The sequence below is a fragment of the Astyanax mexicanus genome, chromosome 4, assembly GCF_023375975.1.
Source record: "Astyanax mexicanus isolate ESR-SI-001 chromosome 4, AstMex3_surface, whole genome shotgun sequence".
Taxonomy (NCBI): Eukaryota; Metazoa; Chordata; class Actinopteri; order Characiformes; family Acestrorhamphidae; genus Astyanax; species Astyanax mexicanus.
The window spans coordinates 21,328,629-21,350,408 of NC_064411.1; the positions used below are offsets into that span (position 1 = coordinate 21,328,629).

General features: G+C 35.6%; 3 protein-coding genes across 12 annotated transcripts in view; all 3 read right to left on the reverse strand.

Annotated features, from left to right (window-relative positions):
- The window catches only part of LOC111196344 (zinc finger protein 658B-like), a 298,411-nt gene that overhangs the window by 245,661 nt on the left and 30,970 nt on the right, over window positions 1-21,780 (reverse strand). The window lies entirely within an intron of this gene.
- LOC111189804 (zinc finger protein 239) overlaps window positions 1-21,780 on the reverse strand; it is a 140,060-nt gene that overhangs the window by 5,861 nt on the left and 112,419 nt on the right. For 3 of the 6 annotated variants that reach the window (XM_049477584.1, XM_049477586.1, XM_049477585.1), the window contains exon 2: window positions 40-197. The gene's annotated coding sequence lies outside the window, so the exon portion shown is untranslated. Of the gene's footprint in view, window positions 1-39; window positions 198-1,227; window positions 3,138-7,999; window positions 8,084-21,780 lie in introns of those variants that run through there. The other 3 variants (XM_049477583.1, XM_049477587.1, XM_049477588.1) reach the window with 3 other exon arrangements.
- On the reverse strand, window positions 12,970-16,639 carry LOC125801467 (uncharacterized). Of its 4 annotated transcripts, none has more exons than XM_049478240.1 (10): window positions 16,525-16,639; window positions 16,379-16,426; window positions 16,206-16,286; window positions 15,251-15,311; window positions 14,797-14,847; window positions 14,677-14,721; window positions 14,534-14,598; window positions 14,249-14,447; window positions 13,788-13,988; window positions 12,970-13,214 (listed from the first exon to the last, which is right to left on the reverse strand). In XM_049478240.1, the coding sequence occupies exons 3-10, from the start codon at window positions 16,229-16,231 to the stop codon at window positions 13,122-13,124; spliced, it is 741 nt and encodes a 246-aa protein (XP_049334197.1). In that variant the 5' UTR covers window positions 16,232-16,286; window positions 16,379-16,426; window positions 16,525-16,639; the 3' UTR covers window positions 12,970-13,121. The 4 variants fall into 4 exon arrangements, with proteins under 4 accessions (XP_049334197.1, XP_049334198.1, XP_049334195.1 ...); XM_049478238.1 differs by having other exon boundaries at window positions 12,974-13,214; window positions 15,251-16,098; XM_049478241.1 differs by lacking the exons at window positions 16,379-16,426; window positions 16,525-16,639 and having other exon boundaries at window positions 16,206-16,359.

Sequence of the window (21,780 nt, forward strand, 5' to 3'; positions counted from 1 at the left end):
ATCCCTTACATCTTCATATTACCATAAAAGCTTCTGTACCTTTATCCATAGTGTGAGGGGGTGCTGGTGGTACTCCATCCACTAGAGGGAGGCCACCTTTTGCCACTTGCAATAATCAGACTGACATCTGTTTAGTGCCTTTATAAGGACTGCCCACTGTTCAGACGGTCTTGATTCTGTTCTGGTCTCACTGGAAGCTAAAGAAAGAAAGAAAAAGAAAGAAAGAGTGATGTTATCCTTTGATCTGAAGCTTTCTACACTGATCATGTGACCAACGATGACCGAAGCTTTTTCCTTTACACCAATTTATAAAAGATTCTACACATATTAACCAAATAAAAACCAATGCTTCACAAACTTCAAAAATATTATAAACTAGTTTGATAACAGAGTTTAAAACTAATTAAAAGCTTTTTCAAACTTATACATGCATAAAATAATGCAGATTATAAAATAAGTGATACATTGTACTATTGTGGAAAATACAGTAGAAAACATGCTGTCAGCAGCTGAAATAAATATTTTTCTTTAAAATGTTACGTTTATTAAACATTTAATCACGTTGTTTGACAAATCTATAAATGTTTGACAAAACATTTTTAATACAGATAACATTAAGTTTAATTAACCGTGCTTACAACAGTAACAAACATTGTAAAGTTGTTGATTAATGTTTCAACTAGTTATTAGATGACAATAACATTATTTACCATTAAAATTCTTTAAACTAAAGACCTGGATCATAATTAACAGGATCCATTATATTGTTAAAAATGTGTAATTTAGTAATATGTGAATGTCTTGTGAAAATCATTTAACAATTTATTTTAGATACTGTGGACAAATGTTTAAAAATCCACTAATTCCGATGCATTTTACTTCATAAAGCCAAATATTTCACAAGCAAAATATTTACTTCAATTTATTTTTTTCTGTTTTAACTATTCTGAAAATATATGGGGTGAGTTGTTAAATTGTGTATTTTATGTAAAGTTGCCCAAAGTGTGATTCTCTTTATTATTTCTTATCTTTTAATTATTTCTTTATATTATTTTCACATTCATATTTTTATTGCATATTATTAGGGGTTCAAGCACGTAGTGCTAGAAACCCTATTGTAATTGTTCTGATTATAGTTCATTTTTTTTTCTGCCATAGAAGTGATCGGGCAGAAGAAACCGTAAGGCCTACAGAGCTGAGACTTGGTCATATGGTAGTACATCTCACCGCTACTCAGATTCAAAGATGAGCCCGATCGGCCTCAAGGGGGCGCTATGACGAAGGTCAATGCGTTAGGCCTCGTAACTCCCACGCCCTGACAGCTAAAGCAAAAAATCTTTAGTTATATGATGCCTTGGTTAATGGAAAATCAAAAAGGTTTTTTGTTAACTCACCACAATCCCAACCTCAATAATTATTTTAAAAATCTTGAAATTTGTAAACAATATGGCCGCCATATGCAAATTAATCTTCCCGTGGCACACCAAAATTCACTCTAACAGCTGTAACTTTTGAATGCTTAAATTGACACTAATGCTGCTTTAGACCTTTGATCCTAACATGATTCTGAGGTAGCCTGTCAATCTTTGTAGATGTACGCCCCCAGGGGGCGGAGCCAAAGCTAAAAATCTGTTTCTCAGGAACCGTACAAGCTATCAAGCTCTCGTTTGACATGTATCATCTGTGGCCTATGTCCTATTGGTCTACTGAAGGAAAATTTGATATGTAAATTTTTGTGGTCGCTATTAGCCAATCAGTTTCCAGCAAGCTTTTGACAAGCTAAACAATCACCAATCAGGACGACACTTATACTGTACATGTATATGAGGGCCTTCTATCATCCTTTAAAATATGGTGTTGATTGGCCTCTAGGGGGCGCTATAGCAGAAAATCAGTTATATCTAAATGTACGTGTGGCCCAGGCATAGGATTCTTTTTTAGTTGTATGCTTTGCTGTAACCTTTACAACTTTGTAATTACATGTCTTTACCAAAAATGTATTGTTTTGCATCAGTGGCCAGTAGAGTAAAAATCACACTTTTCGAACTAGTCCCTGGATATTCAACCAATCATATCAACTTTGATCTTGATGCAATCTTGAGACCATGTAGGTAAATAATTATCAAAAAAATGTTGCCATTTTAACTTTTTGTGGCCCCAACATGTACATGTCAAACATGTACGTGAAAGCCTTTTCAGAGTTATTTGGCCACAACTCTGTCAATGTTTGCGGCATGTCAAAAATATCAAAAACACTCATTAGCAATAACATTTTAAGCACATCAGCCAAGAATGAGCCAAATAAGTCTTCAGTAGGCTCTACAGTGACAAATTAACTGTTTTCAATTAATTCTATTTATCAAACCTAAATGGACAGAAGACAGGCACTTTTGACCCTATCAATACACAAATTTACACACATATATAGACTGATAATCTGATCTTGTCAGCCAAATCGGACATGTTTTCCCTCTACAACGGCTCGAAATATACAGTGATTTTGTAGGCTGTAAGCCTGTATTATCGCTTTTTTCAAAGAGCTTGACTCAAAGAGCTGAGCTTGACTGCAAATTTTGAGCCAAATTTGATATTTTTGCCTCTAATACGGCCAAAAAAGCAACAGTGATTTTGTAGGCCCCAAACCGAATTTATCGCTTTTTTCAAACCTAAATGGACAGAAGTCAGGAACCTTTGACCCTATCAACACACAAATTCATACATATATATACAGACCACTTGATCATGACTACCAATTTTGAGCCAAATCGGACTTTTCTTCTCTCTGTAATAAATAGAAATGCTCTGATTGGAACCTCTCTCTCATAATGATAGATTGATAGAGTCTCAGCAGGTTATATGTGGTCTCTTGCTGCGCTCTGGTGGTCATTTGGTGAAACAGTTACAGCTGAATCATTCTAAATTAAAGCTCTACTTATCTTGCTGGTCTTGCTGGTTGAACATCTTTATCCTTCTGGGTCATGCTGGTCAGCCACCTTGGTCATACTTGTTCTTGCTCCACCCACTTAAGTTTTTTGCAAATTTGCATAATATGCAAAACCTACTTTTGAGAACTTGTCCTTGGCTTGTTGACCAATCATGACATGTTTGGTGTCAAACAGTTCAGCAGAGCTTACTCCTCAATAATTATTTTAAAAATCTTTAAATTTGTAAACAATATGGCCACCATGTGCAAATTAGTTCTACCATAGTGCAGCAAAATTTCTTCTAACACTTATAACTTTTGAATGCTTAACCTGACATTAATACCACTTCAGTCCTTTGATCATAACATGATTCTCAGATTCCCCGTCAGTTTAAGTAGACATACACCCCCAGGGGGCGTAGCCAATGCTAGATAGCTGTTTCTCAAGAACCATACAAGCTATCAAGCTCAGCCTTGGCAATTATCATCTATGGCCCATGCACTAATGGTACACCAAATGGAATTTTGATATTGACACTTTTGTGGTCACTATTAGCCAAACACATTCCAGCAAGCTTTTGACAGGCTGAATGTTAATCAGGTCTAAACTTATACACCCAGCTTGGTTATGCTGGCTATCCAGCCTGGTCATTATGGTCCTGCTGGTCATTCAGTTTTGTCATCATAGTAATGCTGGTCATCCAGCTTGGTCATACAGGTCAACCACCTTTGACATGCTGATCATCCAGTTTGGTCACTATCGTCAACAAGTTTCTTCATGCTGGTCAATCAGCTTGGTCATGCTGATCATACTGGCCAACCAGCTTTGTCATTCTAGTCATCCAGATTAGTCATGCTGGTAATCTAGCTTGGTCTTTACGGTCATGCTGGTCATCCTCATCCAGTTTGGTGATGCCTGTCAACCAGCAACATGTTTTAAGCCTAACTGGCCTTCAGGGGCCTCTTTGCCTGTAATGCTCGAACCCCGTAAATCGCCACTTGCGGCTATATTTATTATTATTATTATTATTATTATTATTATTATTAAAGTATCCGTAAAGGAGCAGCTGGAGACTGTATTCAACAGTAATGGTTTAACTAGGATTTCTTAAAAACAGCAGGGCTTTTTTTTTTAAACAAAAAAAAAACTTTTTTTTTTTAAATTTGCTGTAGCTTATGTGTTATTAAATGAAATATTGTTTTTTGTTCCAAGATGGTACAGTGTTGCCTTGAGGCAACAAATTTATAAAACTTTAATAAAATCAATTTAAAAAAAACTTTGTTGATTTTGTTATAAGAGTCCATTTTAAGCTGGAAAAACCATACAATTTTTTTTTTGGCCATTGGAATCAACAGCATAAAACAAGTCCTGTATCAGAAGAACATTCGGTTTCACCTGCTCTACCCGACCCGGCTGCGTGTTTTTCTTGGGGACAACATCCACGTCTTTAACTCGCCCGATGAAGCTCAGAGGTTTTTTGATCAAAAGGTCCAGTAAATAGTCACCTGAACTTTTATTAAACACAGTCTAAACTAGGGATGCACTGATACCACTTTTTCCTTACTCATACCGAATAAGATATAATATCCTGAATAAGATATAATAACCTGATTGGCTGCTCCACAGTTTCCGCCTTTTTTGAAAGAACTGTTAGAGGATTGGCTGCAGTAGATAATGATTGACAAGGAGCTCCTGTTGTTGACTTACAATTATTAAATTTAACATGTAATGATCAAAATTTGGTAAAAAAAAAACAAACAAAAAAAAAAAAAAAACAGGAAAATCTTTGGGCGCTTTTCAGATTTTCTATTTTTATTTTTTATTACAAGATACATGTGCATTGTTTCTTTAAGAGCCCCCTCCCCAACCCTTGCGCCCACAATCCACCCCCCCCACACTCCACACCCCCCACACACACCACACCACACAGTCCACACCCCACACACACACTCCACACCCCGCACACACTCCACATCCCACGCACTCCACACCCCATGCCACACACTCTCCACACCAAACACTACACAACTTAGTAACTATTTGACAAGCCAACTTAAAGTTTGTTCACGAACTTTGCCTTTTCTAGTTACATTTAGGGCTTAAAACTTACTAATATATTTATTAAAACAACAATTCAGCGCTAAGTAGTGCGGTCACGTCCAAACACCATCGGTGTGTGTGTCAGTCCATCCTCCACTTTGAGATTTTTCTTAAGGGTTTTTTGTTGCTTGCATGAGAATAACTGCTTGATTATTACACTTTTCTTAACTATTTATTAATTTGCTCCAGCATCGTCTGGATTGATTAAACTCCCGCTCCCGCTCCCGCCAATAACAATTCAGTCCCGAGCCGCAAGATATTCTAACGGGAAAACGAATATCCGAATACCAAATTAAAAACAAATACCTACTCAATGAGCGAATATCCAAATACACAAATATTCGGGTCCAGCCCTAATAATTGTCCAGGCCTAAATGACCCTATATCTTTTTAAGCTTAGCAAAATTTGGATTAGGGTGGTCCCATCAGTCCTCTCCTGTTTGCCTTGGCCATTGAACCCCAGTCTATTTTACTTAAACTCTGTTCTTAGTATGCCACATATTGTTCATATTCTAATGAGGATTTTCTGGATATAAATTACATTTTGATAAAAGTGAATGTTTCCCCATTAATTATTTAGCACTTAAGATTCAGGAAAATACTTTTTCTCCTGTTTTGGAGAAAATAAAACTAGACTTGAAAAAATGGAGGTCACTTAATTTGTCCCTGGCAGGGAGGGTAAACTGTATAAAAATGAATGTTCTCAAATTGTTGTACTCGTTTCAAAGTATCCCACTGTATCTTAGTAAATCTTTCTTTAAGTCTGTTGAAAAATGTTTTACTGAGTTTATTTGGAATGGCAAAAATCCAAAAATACTGTGATGGAAGGTGTTTATTGAAATGATTCATAATCAATGACGTGTGATGATTCATAAACAATGATGACTATTAATGATATTACTTTTTGTTCCATGCGATGATAATGTGTACTCAGTAAACTGAACTTAACATTCTTCCCTCAGTGAGCATATCTAAGATGCTGAGTGAGAGTTTTTCTATCTGGGAAAAGCAGTGTGTGTCTATGTGTGTGTGCTAAGGAATGCACGTCACGGTTGTTCTGTCTACAATTCTGGCGCCAGGGTCATTTTTCCTTCTGCTTGCAGAAAGCCAGGGTGTTTTGAGAACCAGCCTGATATGCTCACTAAGGGATTATGTCATACCACCTGTCAGAAGAAGTTGACGTGTCACAATGGTGGCACTGTGCCCATAATTGGGAAGTAAGATAGTAAGGGTTGGGAGGATCTAAAAGGTATAAAGAGAGCGTGGCACTCTTGCAAGGGGGGAGATCACTCTGTATTCGTACGCGTGTCTTCTCAATAAATCTTGTTACTCATTCTGATCAAGACTCAGAGACTCTGCAGTTTCTTTCTTCCTGTCATTATTTTCCACCACAATACGTATAGAACTACTGCAGAAATCCAAGCAACAGGGTAGATCAGCCCTTCCAAACCTTTGTTATTATTACTGGGCTGCAAATATTACAAAAATTACCCACTGGCTTCATGCCCCAGATACTGACTGGTGTCAACTTGAGGCTTTTTCTTATATTTTGACCTCTCTTATGGCTTTGGTCACCGCTAGTCTCCCCCTGTCTGTTTCTGCCTTCACTAATAACCCAATTGTTATCAATACACTTAAAATATGGAATCAATTCAGAGAGTATTTTGGGTTTAAACACTTCCTTCACATGAGCCCTATTTGCAATAATAATTTATTTCTTCCTGCAAAACTGGATTCTGCACTTTCTACTTGGTGCAGACTCTCTTAACATATATCTCCAGCCTAATCCACTTACTGCCATATTTGATATATCTGAGAAAAGTCACAGAAAATCATAGCCCTTACAACCCTCCTTGCTCACAGGAGAATTCTATTACACTGAAAATCAAAACACCCTCTAAAAGCTTCTGTGTGGCTTAGAGATTTGATGCAGTTTATTCAGATGGAAAAAAATTAATATTCCCTTAGGGATTCTAACTATTTGGGCATCAATTTTAAGCAATATAGACAACATCAAATCTATAACAGACATTGAATAATCCATCTTCAGTGATTTACTTACTCCCTTTTTAGTTAAATATTTATTTGTTTGTAATTTATTTACTCATTTAATTTAATTCTGTTACTGTTCAATATACATAAATTTTTCCCCTCTCTCTCCCCCTTTACTTTTTTTTTTTAACTGAAACGAGATAATAATAATAATAATAAAACGCTGGTAACATTAGCTAGCTAGCTAACATCAGCTACTTTGGTCCCCTATTATGGGCCAGTTCTGCCTAATAAACAGTTCTCTTTTTCTCTCTGCCAGTTGCGTTAAAGAAACACATCAGCTCCCACTGTAGATGAACACTTAAACACTATTCCCACATATAAAAAAAATCACATCATTAAACATTTAACTATTGTTAACACTTTTTTAAATCTCTGCATAAAAAGCTGAGTTGTGCTTTTTACGTACCACGAACGATGCAGAAAAATATTGAATAAGTTTTAAAAAAATACAGCAACTGGATAGGTGGGTACATTAATTTTGAAGTTAATGTTTTAGCCACCTTTAGCTATCTTAACCAATGCTATATAGATAGCTAGCTAAACTAGCAGGCAATTCCAAACACTAAAATACTATTAGCAGCCTGAATGTCTTAAACACATTAAATTTGTGATGAATTGTTGTTATATAGCCTAAATGGTAGGATAATATACAAGCTGTCTGTAATAGTTAATCCTTTCCTTTATAATTAACTTTAGCTGTTAGGTGTGGTATTCGTAACAACACTGGGTCATTTTACAAGCTAATGTTGCTAATGCTAATGCTCCTGCCTCAGTGCTGAAAAAATCTAAGTTTACTGTAAATAAACAGAAGCGCTTTACACCCAAATAAACAGTTTTCAGAGGAGAAATCTGTGTAGATTACTCATCTCTTACTTGCCTTTGAAAGAGAGAGAGAGAGAGAGAGAGAAATTTCTCCATACCTTCTGTTGTTCAGCTTCTTCTGCTCTTCCTCCGCTCCAACTACAGACCCCGAAAGCTCAGCCTCATCCGGGTTATGTAGAGCCCCGCCCCCTTCCCCGCTATATCACATTATACCCCATCACCGCTAGAGGGAGCCCGCGAGGGAGTCCTCAATACATGGAGCTGAATGGAGCTAAACAGCTAAAACTCTCATTTAAAACACTGTATAACTACTTCTCTGGGGTTTTCCTTTAATTTTACAAAGTAGAACTAGCGTTACTGCTACTGATGCTGGAGTTACACACAGAACATGTTTAATAGGATTAAAACTGCTGTTTAAAAGCTTTAATAATTATCTCTGCGGTGATGAAATGGTTGTAGTTGTTCTGCTTTGAGGAAATAAGTACAATTTTATTCTATAAACTATCAAACATTTATAAATTATTATTTTGCTTTTCCGGTAGAAACTTTTTTAAATCTAAATTTTATTCAAAATATTATGGTTACATTCTCTTTGCATTCTTGATGTCCTGCAGATTCTTGAAAAGGAGATCATACTGCAGAAGATCTTGTTATTCTGAAATCTTTCCATAAATTGAGGTCATTCACAGACCTCCCTGTAAAATCACTCTCTGACATCACAATGGCCCTTCCTGATTTCTGTATAGAAGGGTACTTCACACTTTTAAAAGCATTTGAAACTTCATATGCAAACATCAGTTTTAAACTAATTAAATATAATAAAAAAACTATTCGTTTAAGAGTTTAATTGTTTATAGGATGGTGTTTTTTCTTTTTTACTTTTCCAAAATGAGTCCAGCAAGCATTCTCATTCTACTACAAAATATTAGCCAGTTTAGACAGAACTTTTTGTACATATTAAAGGAAGAAGTTACTGATGTTGAGACTATTTGGGCCAGATTATATCTGGTTCTGTGTAGAAATATAACAAACACCCCTGGTTGCTTGAGTCACTTAATCCTCCTTTTATGTTTGGGGTCAATTTGACCTGTTTAACGCATGTATGTCAGTAGTTAATCTCATTTTATTTACCTCATATTTGGTTATTTTTTTCTAATTTAATGGGGACAACTGGGTAAACATTAAATTAATGGGATGTTTTTTATGTCTTGTTCACAATTTGTATACATCGGTGTTGTTTGGGGTTAATTTGTCCCCACACTATTTTAGCTTTATAAAACATAAAAAATATCAGAATTTAAAACACATTTTTGTTGAATGATGTGAAGGTCAATATGACATGCAATTTTATAATCTTCAAAAAAATTTGATCCCTAAAATAACATAATTATAACTGTATTAGTGCAAGAACCACTGACAGTTCACAGGACAGGGGGGCGGGAAAAACATAATTCTCATGAGAACTTGATATTTCTCATTCTGTGGAGGAATATATTGTTCCTACAAACATATTAATAGTTCACACAACATAGTGGAAATGCAGAGATATAAAAGATTTCACAGCAGCTTCTAAACCAGTTCTCTCTGTGTTCTGTCTCTCTCTCTTTCTGCTCTCTCTCTCTACTGAAAATGCCGTCTAAGAAAAGTTTTCTCTCAGTGAGGATTTCTCACATCTCTTTCACCATGACAGAGACATAGAGGAGAATGTGTCTGAGAAAAAGGAGGACTTTAGAGAGGATCCTGATTATAATTTATTCCTCCTCTGATGAGAATGAGCCCTTTACTGTAGATCCTCTTCTTGTCTCTCAACCAATAGAAAACAGACTACCTTCCAAAAGTAAAAAGTTATTATGGTCTGTCTCCCCACTTTAAGAAAATGATAAACTTCCCAGATAGCCACCGAGTGCTGGCCCAGTACTGGGCCTTAGCTGGTTTCTGACTGTCCTCAAAGGTGGCCCAGAACCGGCCACCGGACTCGGCCCAGTGTATTTTTGAACGTAGGACCAAGTCTGGGCCTTATTCGGTTTCTGACTCCTCGAAGCTGGCTGAGAGTCAGTCACCGGACTCGGTCCAGTGTCTTTTTGAACGCAGGACCAAGTCTGGGCCTTATTCGGTTTCTGACTCCTCGAAGCTGGCTGAGATTCGGTCACCGGACTCGGCCCAGTGTCTTTTTGAACGTAGGACCAGGACTGGGCCTACACTGGTTTCTGACTGTTCTTGAAGCTGGCTGAGATCCTGCCACAGAACTTGGTCCAGTGCCCAACACAAGTTAAGCAAAACTTTTGTAACTGAAGGTACTTTGTCTTTTACTGTTGGTGAATTTGTTTTCTAAGAACTAGGAGGTTCAGGAACCTACAATGTTATTCCTACTACTACAAGCTACAAGCTATTTGTACATAAAATTTATGTAAATAACCACTTTGTACATCAGTACATCAATATGATTATTATATATTATTATAGGAAACACTAATAAGGAATTTACCATTGGTTTAAATAGAGTATTCTGTTTACTCAATTAGTGTTAATGAGAGAAAAACTTTGTCTGGAAGCTCAAAGAAAGACATAAAACAAAGATTTATATTAAATTTATGTTTAATTCATAAAGTTTACATATTTAAAAAATAAAGGGAAAAAAAGAAAACAGAAACAGATTACAATTTGCAAATTCTTTTTAACTCATTCAATTGAATACACTACAAAGACAAGAAATTTAATGTTGCAAATATTCACTCATTTTGAATTTGATGCCTGTAACATGTTCCAAAAGTTAAGACAGGGGTAACAACATTATGCATGCATTATGAAGACCAAATACGAGAACGGAGACCCCGGACTGTTTCTTTAACTAGCTGAGCTCTGCGGTACAGTTAAAAAGCTCCCCACGACAGTGCTCTTACTGCCTCTCCCTATTAGGCTACAGAGGGGCATGTAGTGTTGTGTTACAGTGTTTGTTGTTGCGCCGCTAAAGTATGGAGGATGAAGAAAAAGAAATCCAACTGATTTGAAAGAATCAGGAAAAAATTGAATTGTGACCCCAAGAATCAATTTTGAATCGAATTTTGGGATTCCCAAAGATTCACAGCCCTACTTTGTACTATGAAAAACATTGGTTTAAATAGGTTCGCCCAAACAAAGGTTTGGCACCTGTGGACTTCTTGTTACTTTTTACCGTATTTATTTTTATTTGTATCTGTTTTAATACGTGGTACCTTTGCCAAGTAAAACTCAATATTAACTCAACTTAATATTGAGATGATTGGTTTTAAGAAATTAGCATCGGCCTAAAACATTTTCACAGTACTGTACATATACACACATACTGTATAGGTTTTTGTGTGTGTGTGTTTGAGCTGTACTATGGAGGACCAAAAATGACATAAGTATAAATAAATAAATGCAAACATAAATGTAGAAATAATAAATATATACATGAATAAATGAATAAATAAATAAATGTTGAAATAAATAAATAAATATATAAATAAATGCACATATAAATGAATGAATGAATGAATTAATATTTGCATAGGTAAATAAATAAATTAATACATTTCTTATTTATTTATATATTTATTCATATATTTACTTATATGTGCATTTATTTATTTATTCATTCATTTATTTATTTCAACATTTATTCATTTATTTATTTCAACACTTATTTATTCATTCATTTATTTATTTCAACATTTATTCATTTATTTATTTCAACACTTATTTATTCATTCATTTATTTATTTCAACATTTCTACATTTATTTATTTATTTATTTCCACATTTCTTCATTTATTTATTTATCTCCACCGTCCTGTACTTCCGGTATCAGTGAGACAGAACAAAAGGGACGGCACAGCAACATCGCGGCTATAACCCCTACTGCAGTAACAACTGCTGAAAATGAATGAGGGTCAACAGCTTAAAAATGTCGCCGCTGCAGGCCAAGGCAGGAGCAGTGTCACTACCCGATCTGTACCCCCTGCCCGATTTGTTCCGCGCATGCGCACGCATTGCAAACTGAGCAGGGGCACAGATCAGGTAGCCACGGCTGTTACACCAGCCGTTGTGCGCATGCGTCAACAGTTTTCGGCTCTGTGAGGTCGCTGCTCAAGCTTAACTTCCGTTTTCTGAATTATAGATAGACTGATAGGTGTTTAAACGAAATATTTCGAAAATCAAACAAAATAATCTATTAAAATGTATGTATGTGGTGTTTTTTTTTACATATGCCAAGTCTGTAAACTACTTCACATTTTATTAACTTAATTACACCTTTAGCGATAAGATTAACATCTACATGCTCAAGTATCAATTTATAATGCTTACCATGAATTAATGAATGAATAAATTCATAAATAAATAGAGCCAGAACACAATAATTCGCATAGGCTAACTAGCAGTTTATCTTTCTGTAATCTAGATAGACTGGGAGATATAAATAAGTAAAATACAAACATCAACTAGAAAATAATGTTCTTTGTTCTTGAGCAGTTGATATATAAACTGTGCATTTTATGCTTTGTCAAATTTAGTATTACAGGGTGTATGAGGCATTTAAAAAATTTAATTTGTTTACCATTATAACAAACCTGTTTGGGTTATATCCATTATATGGGGTGGTGGTGTGGTCTTTGACCATTTGTAGTATTCCTCAAGCTAACAAAGAGTTTATTAATAAAAAACATTTATTTTTGCTTAAAATACACAGCAGAATGTTTAGAAATGGGAACCAAATACCATGTCTCTAAATGTGGTCCTGTATCAATATGCTACTAACCATTAAAAATAAGGTACAACACATTTATCAAAATACCAGTTTATTTTCTTCTCAGAGAAAGCATGAGAGCAAAAAGCAAAACAAAAGAAAAACATCCCTCTCAACACACAACCACCCAGCCACTCCCACCCTACCTCACCCCACCTCACCCCGCCCCACTCCCACCTCACCCCGCCCCACTCCCACCTCACCTCACCCCACTCCCACCTCACCTCACCCCAACACACCCCACCCCACCTCAACACACCCCACCTCACCCCACTCCCACCCCACCTCACCCCAACACACCCAACCCCCCCGACACAAACACCCACCACAACACAAAAACCCACCCTCCCCAACTCAAAGTACCCCGACACAAACACGCAACCACCCACCCAATTAAAATGGTAGTCACAATAAATAAACATTCATACAGATATTTCAAACACAGGTAACTGTTTTTACCTTCTGCTGTAGTTAGGACCTGAAAGAAACAACTCTTCAGCCTCTTGTATAGTTATTCCCTGTAGTGTAGACATGGCTTGGGTGATGCACTAACAAAAGGGTTAAAAAAATTAAATATAAATTATAAAACTGCATTATAAAGATTCAGCACTGCAGTGCAGTGATTAGAAGTGTATGGTGGTGTATGAGGTGTTAGTGCATGTTGTGCTGGTACAGTGAGTGGATCAGATATATCAGTGCTGCTGGAGTTTTTAAACACTGTGTCCATTTATTGTCTCTCATTCTATTAGACACTCCTACCTATCTGCACCACAGTGTATATGTAAAGTCAGATAGAAGCTCTGAGTCTGTTGCTGCACAGTTTGTGCTGTCAATACTCTAGTCCTTCATCAATGCTCACTGGATGTCCACCGCCGGTGGACTATTCAGGTCAAGCAAGTGAAACTGAGGTGTTCAAAAACTCCAGCATTAGCGTTAGTATCACTGCTGAAAATGACCCAATAACTGTCTGAGAAAATGTATTGTGGTTATCATGGTCTCACAGTACTACTCTATTGGATTTTAAAAAAAGATACATTTGATTAAAATTTTTATGTAACTTAAGTCACAACAGGCTATTTAACATTGTTAATAGATATTTACTGCATACCTAGTAACCTTACCTCTGGGAACAAAACATCCAAAATGAACTGCACTTGATCCTCAATGTGGAATTCTACTGGTGCAGATTTCAGGACATCCTGAAGATAGAAAAATAGGGAGTCCTGTTCTTCCTCCGAGTCCAGGTACACTGGCACCCGTAGAGATGATCCCTTCTGGATTCTGCTGAGCCACTTCGAAGGCTCTTTTCCACAGAGTACACCCTTAGGTCAAAAGGCAAAGTGCCAAAAGCACTTCATCAAAACATGAGCAAACATTTAACATTTCTAGTTGAATGTCAAAAAGTAGTTTATGTTAAAAGTTTTGGACTATAAATCCACATTAAAAAAAAAAAAAAAAAGTCCCACATGGTGACAACAAGCATGAATTATAAGGCCTTTTGCTTATTTGCTTATAACACTGTAATGGTAAAACAATGTGCAAATTGTAAATAACAAACATTGTTAATGTGTGACAAACATACCAACAAATGTTGCCGGACTCCATGGTCTTGTACAGCAAAGTCTACCAGCTTCTTTTCTTGGGCTGTGCGGTTGACCATGGTTTGCACATGAGGTGGAATGTCTGAAGTGATTGACCTAGATACCCTAAAAAGTGGCCGAAGGGTCCCTTGCAATAGCCTGCTAGCCTTGTCAGTCCAGAAAGCAAACCTCTGGCCATGTCTGTTGAATCAAAAAACTTAATCAGCAGGTAATCAAATGAAATAAAATGCAGAAAAGGCATGAATACTTTACCAGAGTGGCCTTACCCTTCAATCTGAAATCTTTCCATCAGTAGGATGCACCACCACTGGCGGATTAATGGCACATCATTCTAAAACATATATAACAATGATCAGACAATTGGGGTGGGGTTTGAAATATTTTTTCTATATTAATAGATGCAACTGACCTCTGTGAAGATAAATGGGGTATTGGTGCAGATACAGAGGGCATACTGTAAAAAAATAAATCTCTCTATTATACCCAATAACTCAAAATGCTGCTTATCACAACTTAAAAGGATGCTTACAATGAGTATAAGGATGCCACAGTTGTGCCCAGAAGTTTGTTGAGGGAAGTGCTGGAAACAAAATATTAAATATTACTGTTAAGTAAAGGTGTTGAACCAATAGAAACAGATGTAGACAAGTGCTTCACTAAAGTAAGCTTAGGTTCCCCCTTACTGAGTTACTGCCAAAAGCCATTAATACATGAAGTAGATGTGCTGAAGATAGAGATTGTTTCAAATTGTGTAAAATAGACAGAAAGTCCCTAGGTCTGGACAAGAAAGAATGTATGGTGGAAAGAAGACGAATGAATATAGCAAAAAGTATCAACTGGTGGGCTAGTCATGGCTCAGTTTCCCAAAATCACAGTAGAAAATTCTCTTCAAAAGAAAATATCTATAGTCTTACATTACATTTAAGCCAACTGATGTCCAGAGTTTTATATAACCCAGTAAGAAAATAAAGAAAAGGCTTTACATCAAAACTTCTGCCGGTCTTCTCTGTCCAGGGTCTTGGGTCAATCTGGCCTGCAATATGTCTGCACATAAAATGGGAAAAAAAATTAATTATGGACACACACTTACTGAAACCTATAGTCATACAATTGTTCTCCATGGTCTAGTTTCATAAAATGAGACCTAATCCTACAGCCATCGAACAAGGCTTCTGCGTAAACATAAAACAAAAGAACAAAGCTATAAATAAGCAGCCATAGAACAAGGCTTTTTGTAAATCATCAGCCATAGAACAAGGCTTTTTGTAAATCATCAGCCATAGAACAAGGCTTTTTGTAAATCATTAGCCATAGAACAAGGCTTTTTGTTAATTTTCAGCCATAGAACAAGGCTTTTTGTAAATCATCAGCCATAGAACAAGGCTTTTTGTAAATCATCAGCCATAGAACAAGGCTTTTTGTAAATCATCAGCCATAGAACAAGGCTTTTTGTAAATCATCAGCCATAGAACAAGGCTTTTGTGTAAATCAGCAGCCACAGAACATGGCTCTTGCGTAAAATATTATTGGTAAAAGCCACTGAACAAGGGCAACTTTTTCCTCTCTCTTAACCTAAATATCGTTTTGTACGAGTCATCTCCAAAACCACCAGGGAGTACAGAATCTAGAAAAATGATCTCTCTCTCCACAACCAGTAAAACCTGCAATGGACATATTTCAAAATGATAAGCTAATCAACAAACTTCATTCTAAAAATCTGAATATCTATTTTTTGAAACTGTAACTCAACACATAGCAAATAGTGATCCAGTTGATTCTGTTGCATACTCCATGCAGGGAACAAAATCGCATCCTTGGAACACAGATTGTTCTGGTGTAGAGAAAGAAAATGCAACCATTCAACTACTGTGCATTGTACAGAAATCATTGCATTAATGTGCAACTGTCTGTCTGTGTGTGTGTTTAACTTAACTTTACCGGTAAACTTGAGAGTGGGTCCACATTCATCGTTTTCCATGTGGGAACCACATACATGTCAGCAATGTAAACATCTTTCCCCTATTTACAACACAACAAGATTAGCAAATGTATACAAGTACCCATGAAGAAGTATACAAAATAACAATGTTTGAGCTTCTGTAATTAATTACATGTTTTTGAGCAGCTTCTCTGGTGATCTTAAAACATGCATTCCCAATCTAGACGTAATAAAACAAAATAAAGACATAAATTACACACAAAAAAAAAACTATTTCTGTGCCTTTGAGCAAGCATGCTGCAACATGAATATACTTACAGTAGACTCCATGCACTGATTTAACCCAAGACTCCACAAGTCCTCACATGTAAGACAGATATTGTCATATTTAACAATCAATTCTGCTGCTGGAAGGCTTTTGTCCAGGACATATTTCAACTGCAATTAAAAGAGTTAGCAAGGGAGGGGGGGTGAGAATGGTGTGAGAGTGTAAGTATGTGAGAGATGGTCTGAATATACGATTGCAAAAAACTATTGGTAGTGTCTAACAGTGTGTGAAGGAGAGTGAAATTTGGAATGGGCTAGGTGGAATCATCCCCTACCAGTTTTTCCTGGAGAGGACCCAAGTCTTTTTCCCATTTCTCTCCAGAAAAAAGCATAAGGATGGTCTGTTGCTTCATCAGGTGTACCATACTCATGGTCCTGAAGTGACACACATGGAACTGCTCCATGATCTGAAGAGACAATAAAAAAAATTAAGTCTAATATTAATAAAATAAACTTTACAATATACACCTTACATGTCAACCATTACAAAAAAAACACTACTTAGCTCTTACTTTCCAACCTGTAGAAAGGCCTTAGCCGTGAGACATTGATGCAACATCGAGTCCCATTATCTTTCACCACTGATGCCACACCCTTTTTAGAGATACTATCCACAGTGAAAGGACCTTTGTGGCGGTCAGCAAGGGTGTCTTTTCTCTGTTTTATATTGAAATCTTGAGAAATCAAGACCTCATCGCCAGGACTGATTGTGCTCATTAGCTTTCTCTTACGGTTCCTGTAAGACTTTTGTTGTCTTTTCTGCGCATTTTCAATGTTGCTAAGCACCTGAAAAAAAAAATTACACTTTACTACATGCCATTGAATTAAAAAAAACTTCTGTGGTCAGACTACATGAATTTGGACCTAACCTTCTCATTTAAAATTTTCATTTCATTTACTCGGGTGTCAAGATCATCTTCTGGGTCAGCAATTTTAAAGTCTTCTCCCATGGGACAGGCGTTCATAACCTCTGGCAAATGAGGGTGCCGATGGAAGAATAAGAAATACGGGGTGTGCCTGGTTGAAGACTGGTTAAAAACAAATTAAGTTATCAGAAATAAAACATTATATATCGATTACATTATATATCGACCATAATGAATGTATAATGAATACCCACTTGCTTAGCAGTGTTAATACCATACACAACTGCAGGTAAATGGATGTCCCAATCATTATGGCTTTCATTTACATACTTCCGCAATACACGTTTGACATTTTGATTTGTTCGCTCATCCTATATATATAAAAAACAACAACAATTAAAAAATTTCCTAATTTTTTTTAACATTACAGGGAAATGTCAAATAAAATTATGTTGAAAATTACCTGCCCATTTGTCTGAGGGTGGTAGGCACTTGAGACAGCATGTTTGATTTTCAGAGTTGCAAAGATGTTTTCATTCAGCTGTGTGCAAATCATCAAAAAGGAAATACAGTGTGCATAGCAGAATGTCAGAAAAACATGTGTGCTAATTAAGATAAATATCAATGTTAAGAATTCACATTATACTAGACTTTTACCTCATTAACGAACTCTCTCCCTTGGTCAGTAATAATTTTCTTGACCATGCCGAACAAGTAGAGTGTCTTTATGATGGCTGCTGACACTTCAGTTGCAGTCTTATTTTGCAGTGGCTCAGCAACAACCCACTTTGTATATAAATCAGTCATGGTCAACACATACTTGTTTTTTTGACCAGTTTCTCGCAGTGGGCCAATTAAATCCAGGCCAATCACCTCCCATGCAGCCTTCACCTAAACACATATTTTCCATTACCTTTCAAAACATTTATTTTCTCTATTAAACAAAACAGAATTTGGAATACCTTAATAGAATGTAACACTGGTGTCCCCGTCTTCATGGGGTCATTTAGTTGGCAGCGGCGACAACACTTCACCTAAAAAAAAACAAAAAAAAGAAGAATTAAGTTGGGACAGTGTCTAAACATGTACAAAAAGTAAAATAAAATGCATATCATAAATACATATTAGAACAAGGGGTGTGCTATATAATTTCGTGCACAATAATATTTGTCGTTACATTACTTTGTTTTTGTTACACTATTTTTATACAAAATCAGAATCTTGGTAACTATCTATGAAAGATTTCTTTTGTTTCTACTGAATAAATAATATGAGGCTGAAGTTGGTTTGATATTCGCAGCTGCCGCTTCACTGAACCACCGTGAACTAAAGGGAGCGTTCACAAACTGTTCCGCATATTACATTTAACACCTCACATATCAACACTGAAGGAGCTATAATGAAGAAAAGCAGTACAGCTGTTTATTAACTATGTAAATATACATTATGTTATAAAATGCAATTTTATATAAACGACCTTCCACTTATTTTCTGTTCTAGTGTAATTCATTCATTTCCTAAGTAGAAAACATCTTAAATAGAGAATTAGCCTCCTACCTTAAGGGAAAACCTGGCATTAGCCTGGCCAGAGCTAACTGTTAACTGTAAAATATTTATTTTAATTACTGAATATTAAATTAATAAATTTTATATATAATTTAAAAAATACAATAATATTTTAAAAGCCGTTGCGCTCAAAAAAAAAATCCAGTGTGATTTTAAGAATTTTTTCATCTTGGGCCAGACCAAATACTGATACTGATAAATGATATGAAATTCTAGTCTCCTATTTTAAGGAAAACCTAGAATTAGCCTGGCCCGAGCTGATTTTATACTGTAAAATGAATTAGCCACATAGCATACACAGCCATAATGCAGCAAAAATTTAATATAAGCTGATGGTCCAGTACGATTTTGAAGGATATTTAATCTTGGGCCATGCCAAATACACATGATATAATGAGTTTTAGTCTTCTACTTTAAGAAGAACCTGAAATACTTTATACTTTAAAACGAACTGGCAACATGGCATACAAGCTATAATGCACAAAAATTAATGAATATAAAGCCAGTGATTCCAGTGCGATTTTGTGAATACTAGAACTCTTCATCTCATGTTTATTTGTTCTGGTCCAAAATGAAAAAGTCCTTCAAAATCATACTGGAACGTCAGCTTAATATTCAATTTTTGGTGCATTATGGCTCGTATGTCATGTTGCTAATTCATTTTACAGTATAAAATCAGCTCGGGCCAGGCTAATTCTAGGTTTTCCTTAACATAGGAGACTTCAATTTCATATTGTGTATTTGGTCAGGCCCAAGATGAAAAAATTATTTGAAATCACATTGGAACATTAGCTTTTTATTCATTTTTTGTGCAGTATGGCTCACAAAGGTTTTTAAAATATAATTTTATTAAATATTTTTTTCATTATATATTAAATTGTTAATTATATATTCAATAATTAAAATAAATATTATACAGTATACAATTAGCTCTGGCCAGGCTAATGCCAGGTTTTCTCTTAAAGTATGAGGCTAATTCTCTAGTTAAGATATTTTCTACTTAGTAAATGAATGAATTACACTAGAACAGCACGTTAAAGTAAAACTGGAGAAAGTAAGTGATGGAAGGTAGTGTACATACAACCAAACGAATCAGGAGCTGCGAATATCAAACCAACTTCAGCCTTGTATGAATAATACTGTAATATTTATACTAAATAAAACATTTATATGTACTGTGTTGCAGTTTTACGCTCTGGAAATAAATAAGAAATTGTGTTATAACTTCACAACATACCCACTCAGTTACATCTTTCATTAGGGTAGGCCAGAAGTATCCAGCAATCACCCTGTCTCTCGTGCCTCGTACACCGTTGTGGTTGCCGGTGCCGGAGTTATGGCACTCCATCAAAACAGACCTTTTTTCCTCCTCAGTACAAACAACTAGTCTCATATACGTTTTATTTGGTCCAGTGTAAAACAATCGGTTGTCTGCCGAAAAAAAAAACACGTTTCATATTTAATTACTTATTGATATAATAAAATACTCCGAGCTAAATTAGCTAGCATAGTTAACCTAGCTATACTAACTAGTTCACATAACGGGACACTTTGCTTCCTCAGCTAACGCAAACCTTTCTAAAATATGATATGATTTTAACTTACCTTTTGCTATGAAGTTTTCAGACACACGCCGCATTACCTTGCGCATTTTTTTGTTGCATGGTGGAGTAAATGTTCCACTTAAAATGTACTCTTTCAGAGCTCTGTAAAAACGTAAGTCCTTCATTTTGAAACCGCGTTTTACAAGCTGTTTGCGACAGTGTGAGCGGAACCACAACTTGGCATTGCCTACCTGATCTGTGCCCCTGCTCAGTTTGCAATGCGCATGCGTGCGCATGCGCGGAACAAATCGGGCAGGGGGTACAGATCGGGTAGTGACAAGCAGTAGAACCAAAACTTTTGCAGCTCAAAAACCAATCCTGCTTTAGAGCGAGGATAGGACTGCCTACCTAACTATCATACAAATGCAGAAATACAGAAATAAATAAATTAATAAATGTGGCAATAAATCAATAAATAAATGTAGAAATGTTGAAATAAATGAATGAATAAATAAATGAAAAAATAAATAAATGCACATATAAATGAATAAATAAAAATAAATATAAAAAATTAGAAATGTATTTATTAATTTATTTATTTACCTATACAATTATTCATGCGTGTATTTATTTTTTATATATTTATTTATTTATTCATTTCTATGTGTATTTATATATGTATTTATTTATTTCAACATTTATTTATTTATTCATTTATTTATTTCAACATTTATTTATTTATACATTTATATGTGCATTTATTTATTTATTTATTTATACGTATGTCATTTTTGGTCCTCCATACTGTAATACTTAAATATATAAATACATCTACATTAATTATAAGGAAAATGTGTTGATTATAAAGATTAAAATAATATAAAGACAATTAAAATAAAGATAATTTAATAATTCATTGATGTCTCCTCCTCAGTAAATTTATATCTTACTCCCTGAGAGCATTACACACCCACCAGTATAGTTTTTCTTATTTATATTTTCTGAGTAGGCTCTAAAAGCAAGTTATACCTTCTCTACACATATTTAATTGTACGCTTGTTTCTATAGATACAACTATCAACTAATAGAATCAAAGTACAGTAATAGTTTAATGTTAAATATGTTTATTGCAGTCATATTTACAAATATAATGCTGTTATGTTTTTTCTATTGTATGACATGACCATTTTAAATTCAGCATCACATTCTTGAAATAAGTACTTGGAAAATTGGGCACCAGCAGAAGCGAAAGTAGGGGCAGCAACATTAAA

Coding starts and splice junctions, on each gene's coding strand:
- LOC125801467 (XM_049478238.1), bottom strand. CDS start 15,388: ATGGAGAACAATTGTATGACTATAGGTTTCAGTAAGTGTGTGTCCATA. Junction 14,848..15,250: donor AGACCGGCAGAAGTTTTGAT/GTAAAGCCTTTT, acceptor TTTTGTTTCCAG/CACTTCCCTCAACAAACTTC. Junction 13,215..13,787: donor TGGATGTTTTGTTCCCAGAG/GTAAGGTTACTA, acceptor CCCTTTTGTTAG/TGCATCACCCAAGCCATGTC.